At 42.1% G+C, this 7,946-nt stretch overlaps 1 protein-coding gene across 1 annotated transcript; it reads right to left on the bottom strand.

Moving 5' to 3' along the window:
* Window positions 1-5,013: 5,013 nt before the first annotated feature.
* On the bottom strand, window positions 5,014-7,728 carry LOC137815530 (uncharacterized). Its single transcript, XM_068618647.1, has one exon. It carries the CDS (start codon window positions 7,726-7,728, stop codon window positions 5,014-5,016), a length of 2,715 nt encoding a protein of 904 aa, XP_068474748.1.
* Window positions 7,729-7,946: the final 218 nt, after the last annotated feature.

The raw sequence follows: 7,946 nt of genomic DNA, 5'->3' as shown, positions 1-7,946 counted from the left end.
ACTCGGTTTGAAAAACTCTGTAACTGCATAGTCGGTCTCACTCCAGATATTATTCTCAATTGTTTTATCTCGGGTCTCCACCCAGATATTCGTAGAGAATTTTCCATTCTGAATCCATACTCCATCTCTCAAGCAATTGGTCTCGCTAAACTCATTGAAGACAAATACCGTGATTCCAAACCTAGAATCCCACGCCCTTTTCAAGTTCAGAACCACAACACCATCCATACTTCTTCCCAGTCACCACCCACAAGAACCACTCCAAACCACCAATCACAGACTACCCTACCCATTAAACGACTCACCCTAACTCAACTACAAGAGCGTCATGCACAGGGATTATGTTATAACTGTGACGAGAAGTATATCCCAGGACACAAATGCACACCGTCTCGATTCTTGCTGCTCTTGGATGATCTTGACCCACCCCTGGATCCTGTGGAAGAACCATCCACCACTATAGAGTACCTAGAGACCATACATTTTCATTTATCACCACTGGCTCTATCTGGTAATCCATCGCCCCAAACCCTGAAATTTACTGGAATGATTCACAACCTTCCTATCACCGTTCTGGTTGACTCTGGCAGCTCCCATAATATATTTTAGCCGCGTATTGCTCACCACCTTCACCTACCCATTCAACCTAGTCCCCCACTGTCAGTGATAGTCGGAAATGGTGCCTTTATCCAATGCCAAGGCATTTGTCCTTCCGTCGACATTTCCCTCCAAACATCAACTTTTACAATTCCCTTTTACCTCTTACCCATTGAAGGAGCTGATGTAGTATTGGGTATTGACTGGTTGCGTACCTTAGGACCTATTAAGGCAGATTTTTCCATCTCCAGCATTGCCTTCACCTACCAAAACCAACCCATCACTCTACAAGCGACAACCACTTCTACACCCACCAGAACAACCTACCATCAGTTTTGTCAATATCTCTCTACTAACTCCATTGCATCTCTCCACCTCTTATCAATTGATAGCCCATCATCATCCCCAAGCCAGCTAGAAAGCAACCTACAAAATCCCTCTTCCCCATTATACTCCTTACCTTTTCCCATCCAAGCCATTCTCCTCCAACATCACTCAATTTTTCAAATACCCCACGGGCTACCCCCATCGAGGTTACATGACCATCAAATTCCCCTCCTCCCACACACACCTCCTATCAATGTTAAACCATATCGCTACCCACACTCCTAGAAGGAAACTATCACTACTCTCATTAAGGAAATGTTGCAAGATGGTTTCATCAAACCTAGCAACAACCCTTTTTCATCCCCTGTCCTCCTTATAAAAAAGAAAGATGGTAGTTGGCGTTTTTGTGTTGACTACAGAGCCTTAAATGCAGCCACCATCCGTGACCGCTTCCCAATACCAACCATCGATGAATTGCTAGATGAATTAGGTTCAGCTACAGTATTCACTAAGCTGGATTTATACGCAGGGTATCACCAAATAAGAGTCACCCCAAAGGACACCCATAAGACAGCTTTTAGGACCACTGATGGACATTACGAATTTTTAGTCATGCCATTCGGCTTGACTAATGCACCCTCTACATTCCAAGCTGCTATGAATGATCTTCTTCGACCATATTTAAGGCGGTTTGTCCTAGTTTTTTTTTTATGATATTTTAATTTATAGTCCTACATTACAAGATCATATTACTCATTTACAGATTATTCTGGATCTCTTAGACACTAAGCAATTCTCTGTGAAGCTAACCAAGTGCAGTTTTGCAACCACTCAAGTTCATTACTTAGGTCATATCATTTCTCTTGGTGGTGTTTCCCCGGACCCAGAAAAAGTCACTGCCATACATTATTGGCCACAGCCACGTTCACTCACGGAACTCAGGGGTTTCCTCGGTCTCACCGGCTTTTATAGAAAATTTGTTCGACATTACACCACTCTCACCGCTCCTCTCACCGACTTATTACATAACCAGAAATTTATCTGGCCTGTGACCGCTGATACAGCTTTCACCGAATTGAAATTACAAATTGCAAGGGTTCCTACACTACACCTTCCAGATTTCAGCCAGCCCTTTGTAGTGGAGACCGATGCGTCTGCAGTGGCAGTGGGGGCAGTGCTCAGCCAGAACAAACGCCCACTTTCATTCTTCAGCAAGAAGATGTGTCCACGACTCCAAGCGTCATCCGTGTACGTAAGGGAGATGTATGCAATAACAGAAGCAGTAAAGAAATGGCGTCAGTACTTACTAGGCCAACACTTCAAAATTTTCACAGATCAACAAAGCTTGCATACATTACTGTCACAGACGATTCAAACACCAGAACAACAGAAATGGATAGCAAAATTACAAGGATATGATTTTCAAATTTTATACCGACCTGGAACACAAAATGTAGTTGTTGATGCTCTATCCCGCCAAGGAACACCAACACCTTCGTTGTTGTTTGCTTTGTCTTCACCGATTCCCCTCTTATTTCAAGAGTTAAAACAGTTCTTCAAAACCTCGGAAGGTGCCCAGTTAATTCAATCGTGCACGCACGATCAACCCCAACCCAATTTGTTCTCAGTTCGCAATGGGATGTTGTTCTTTCGACATCGACTGTTCCTTCCGGCGTCCAATAAATTTAGAGAACAGATCCTCCACGAAATGCATGAGTCCCACATAAATGGCCATTCCAGCCTCAAGCCTACCCTCGCCCGAATTGCTGCCTCGTTTTATTGGCCAGGATGGACGCGGGATGTGAAACAATTTCTCCAACAGTGCGTCACTTGCCAAAGAAATAAATACATGCCAAAAAAAAGTCAGGGGTTACTTCAACCTCTACCGACACCAGCACAAGTATGGGAAGATTTGTCTATGGATTTCATAACTCACTTACCTTCCTCTGCGGGTCACACGGTAGTTTGGGTTATCTGCGACCGCCTCACCAAGTACGCCCATTTTCTGGCTCTTCCCACCCACTTCACGGCGCAACAACTCGCACGACGCTTTGCTGTGGAGATCTTCCGCCTTCATGGAATGCCAAAAACAGTCGTATCAGATCGAGATCGACTCTTTGTTAGCACGTTCTGGAGACAACTATTCAAAGCTCAGGGTATTAAAATTTAGCTCTGCCTATCACCCACAAACGGATGGGCAAACTGAGGTTTTAAATAGAGGGCTCGAAGCTTACCTGCGATGTTTCACGGAGGACCACCCGCACACATGGTACCAATACCTCCACCTCGCAGAGTTATGGCATAATACGACTCATCACTCGGCTATTGGCACCTCTCCCTTCCATGCTCTATACGGTCGTCCACCTCCCACCATCTTGGATTTGTTGCACACGCCTCGCGTTGGCACCACTATCTCGGATCTGCTACATCAGCATACCTTAGTGTTGCACTCTCTCAAACATAATCTCCGCAGAACTCGCCAACGCATGTGCGACCAGGCAAATCGGCACCGTTCGGACCGCACGTTCAACGTAGATGATTGGGTCTGGGTTCGCCTCCAACCATACCGCCAACAATCTGTGGAACGTCGTCCCTGTCAAAAACTATCTCCTCGCTACTCGGGACCATACCAAATAAGCCGCCGCATAGGCACCGTTGCGTATGAGCTTAGATTACCTCCCTCCTCTCGCATTCATCCGGTCTTCCACGTCTCACTTCTCCGGCTTTTCAGAGGACCAACACCATATCCCTCCCCACACCCAAACTCAAACTCCAGCAAGAACATTAACTCGACTAACCCTTTAAGTTCCACAATTCAAACCACACCTGACCCTCTGACTACACCGCCCTTGCCGCCCAATCAAAATGCGCCAACACATCTAATCCCAGCTGTGTCAAAGAGCCCAAATCTTGAGCCCCACACTTCACCTAATATTCAGAAAGCCTCAACTACACGTAACCTCACTCATAACTCTGCGCATGCCACTACACATAATCTTTTAAATGCCCCTGGCCCACCCCTAAAAACCCGTGCCCCACCCACTCCTCATAATAACCCTTTATCTCAAGTCCCCACATCAACTACCGTAAACCACATTAGTTCCCCCCTCGAGCCCCGTGCCTCACCCACTTCCCTTAATACCTCAAACGTAGAAAACCCTAACCCGAGTCCAACAACACCTACACCTATGTCCAAACCTTCACTCCCACACATTCACCAAATTCCTATAACAGCCGAGCCCAACCAATCAGCCCAACAATTCCACTTAACCTAACAAGAATATCAGACTCACTTTGAGGACAAAGTGTCTCAGCCAGCGGATGGTAATGTTACACCAGGGCCCAACAACATCAACAGGCCCAAACGTCATATCAATAAACCTAGATGGATGAAAGACTTTCTGATTTAATTGCTTTCAATTTTCAATGTAATGTGACTTAAAGGGGAAGCCCATTGTATCCTTTGGGAAAACCCTATTTGAATACGAGTTCAATGAATGAAGAGGCAGCTTTGCCCTTGGTCTTAAAAAAAAATTATCTCGTAGTTCTTAGTTCTTAGTATTACTGTAGCGAAAACCTAACAGACAGAAGGAGAAGTTTTTGGTGTTGCTAATTCAGATTAATGGGTCTGAAATTAATATATATTTTTCATTAAAAGTTATTGGGATGTGCTTCTAATATTAAATGTCAAAATTAATAAGAAAAATTAACAAAATCTTTGAGTTTGGTACTTGATCTATAGCCATTTGTGGGAGATCATAACCACAAAAAAAGTCCAAATATTAGATGCTGCAGGGCTGTTGAAACCATAAATAATCAGAGAGAAACTTCAGCATTCAGAGACTCATCTATCAAATTCTTCCTAGACAAAAAGAAAATCCTAGTGTGCTTTTGAATCTGGAATTCAACATTTATAACTGAGTGTAATTAATTAGAGTAACATGGCAATTTTATAGAGTGGAAAATCAATGATAAAAATTTGAAATATGTTACAAATTTAGCAGTGCATAGGAATGGAAAAAAGATAGGGATGAGTCATTCTGTTTTCTCAGCATCGGAAAATGGTTTATTTACCACATTTCTTTGGATCTATCTTTCAGTCACCACAGGCACCTTTTCATATTCTTCTTTGCCCTTAATTCTCCAAGACATAATGATACAACCACCAAACCGTTGTTGCAAATGGATGATTACAGCAAACAAAAGGCTTACCAAAGGAATGATTATATCCCAAGCAGTGGAGTAATAGTCTGCAATCTCATCCTCGTATAAGGATGAGCCGTCCACATATACAAGAGCCTCAAAGAGATCATATGCATGGGGAATTACTTTAACCAAACTGATTCCATAGTAAAATGAACAAGAAAGAGCATTCCCCTTGGAATTCCTGAACAAATTTAGCAAAATTTGAGGCAAGAGAAAGCCATCGAGTACCAAACCTGAATAAGATTTCAAGTTCTCCCAAAAGGTATGAAGTTGTGAATGACCAGAAGAAGACACTACATCACCATGCAAGGTATTGTTTTGGTGTACAAGAAATGTAATCAATAACCCTGCTGCATGTAAGGTAAAAATCACATAGAAAACCCTCTTCTCAGCCATCCAAAGGTCCATTTGTTTTGTATCATCCTTTCTTGCTGACCATATTAGCTGTAAAAGACGGAGTTGCAACAAGAAACCCACCATTACAATTAGCCGTACAGAAATTTCCTTTACTTCAAGCAATTCATTTCCGAGCAAAATGCTTTTCTTGTCATGATTTTGTGCAAAAAGGGCTTCAAAGTTCAGAACAAGGGGTACCATATTTCCCAAAGTAAGAATCAATAACATGACAAAGGAGATTAAGGAAACCATATCAGGATTTCTTTTCACGTGGTAGAGTTGCAAACCCACAAAAACACATGCTAGTGTGGTGCAAACTAGAATCATTATGACCTCCATATCTACTTTTTTTAAGGTTCGTGATGCTTCGGCGGTGTAAAATGCAGCTGAATTCACATCCAACTGTTTGAAGTAGAGAGGATCTGAATTTTCTCGTGTGCTTACTATACTTCCTTTAATGTAATCTCCATTTTTGTTTGTATCAAGTGGAGGGAACTGAAACTTGACTATAATCTCACAATCCAGAGAAGTTTTTGATGGTATTTCGTTCTTTGAGCCAAGATTTCTGCAACCTACCATACATAAGCTTCCAGCTTCAGCATCATAAATTCCCTCGGCTGAAAAATTCACAGCCTCAGTTACATTAGTTGTTGTGTTTAACATAGACTTCTGTGCACCTAACCTGGCATTAGGTAGTAGATTCATGCTGATTTTGTAGCTAATATTGTACAAGCCAGTGCTGCTAGAATTTGGAGAATTAGATGGGGGTGTAGTACTGGAAGAAGGAAACGTTCCGTCTGAGTTCAACTGTTGGATCTGGTCATTGACAACCAATGGAACAGAATAACCCCATGCCACTCTCCTCTTAGAGATTCTAACTGACATGTCAAATCTCATGTCCGCGGAATAAACATCTGGATACCTCGCTCCCTTGTTCTTCTGAGGTTCTTGTCTTGGGCACATCTTCCTCACTCTGTCAAGTAGGCCATACTCATACTTTGTGCCAGAAATTTCAACTCTACTGTCGTGAAAACTTCTAAAAATAATCCTCTTGAAATAACCGGAATCCCCCACAGTTTTGTTGCTCCAAATTTGGCCCACAATGCCACTTGCATCATTCATCGACCAAATCTTTGGAAACCTCAAGCTTATTCTAGTTGAGCAATTACCCACATGAACACTAGCCATTGATTCTTCCATACCCAAGAAATGGCAACCAACTATGTAAAGTTGGTTCTTTTCCTCCTCCCACCACCCTTCTCCAACTAAGGTAGCATTAGGATTGAAAGACCATCTAGCACCACTACTGCGAAACCCAATCAATACTCTCACCCTCTGCTTAACATCTAAACAAACCAATTCTTTCAAAGACAAAATATAAGGCAATTGGTGGGCATCCCCCCAAACAGGACTGCAATTCTTTGCAGAGTTGCACTCACTTTGGTATTGCAGATCAAATTTTCCATTAATCATTGGAGAAATGTTTGAGCAGAAACTATCCTGATTAATGGATAAACCGGGTGGTACTTCACCTTCAACAGAATACTCATTTTTTGCTTCTTTTGTATCCAAACTAAAGTCATAATCCATTCTTGGAAAAACAAACAAAGAAATGGGTTCGAAATAACTCACCTCATGCCGAGGACTCAAGCTCTCCAAGCTTCCAGTAACCAAAGTAGAAATATTACTCCTCGAATTAACAACATTGTAAAGCTTGAGAACAACCTCCAATCGTTGCATGCTATAGCCAATTCCTGCTCCAACCATGCAGATCTTCCCAGAAGATTCTGACCAAAACCCATCAAGAGTAAACGTTATTGAGCTTGGAAAACGCTTACGGTTCTTCAATCTTTTTCCACGTGTGAAGTTTCCTACACGGTAATAGGAGCTGGCACTTCTTACTATCAAGGTAACTCCTACTTTGTGTATGCCAAAGACATCGGTTTCATACACATTCTTGAATCGAAGGGTAACTTGTTTCTGTCTCAGTTTCTGGAAGGTGTCAGCACCAACAATTGTGTCACCACCAAGGTAGTAACCAGCTTGGAATGGACCATGTGGGAAGTCTTTGAAGTTGGACTCATTGGGGATTGAGTTTGGAACCACAGAAGCACAATGATCCGTGTAAGTGAGTTGAGACGCATGAGATGATAAAGTGTTAAGGGAGATTATGGAGAAAAAAACCAATGCAAGAGACTCCATGATCAAGGTAACCAAAATTTCTCTGTAAAACAAAGATGAATCTTGAAACTCTTTGATAGAACTTAGAATGTAAGAGCATTTTCTTTCATCCAACTACATAATATATCAATTACAAGGCATTATTGTTTCAGATTTAGTTCAGCTTACACGTGAATTTTTAAATCTTCTTATTAATAAATTAAACCAAGCACATATTAGCATGGTTCTAATCCAAGGTT

The sequence above is a fragment of the Phaseolus vulgaris genome, chromosome 1, assembly GCF_051622355.1.
Source record: "Phaseolus vulgaris cultivar YP4 chromosome 1, ASM5162235v1, whole genome shotgun sequence".
Taxonomy (NCBI): domain Eukaryota; kingdom Viridiplantae; phylum Streptophyta; class Magnoliopsida; order Fabales; family Fabaceae; genus Phaseolus; species Phaseolus vulgaris.
Note: the sequence above shows the minus strand (reverse complement) of the source record. Positions and strands in the feature narration are given on the sequence as shown.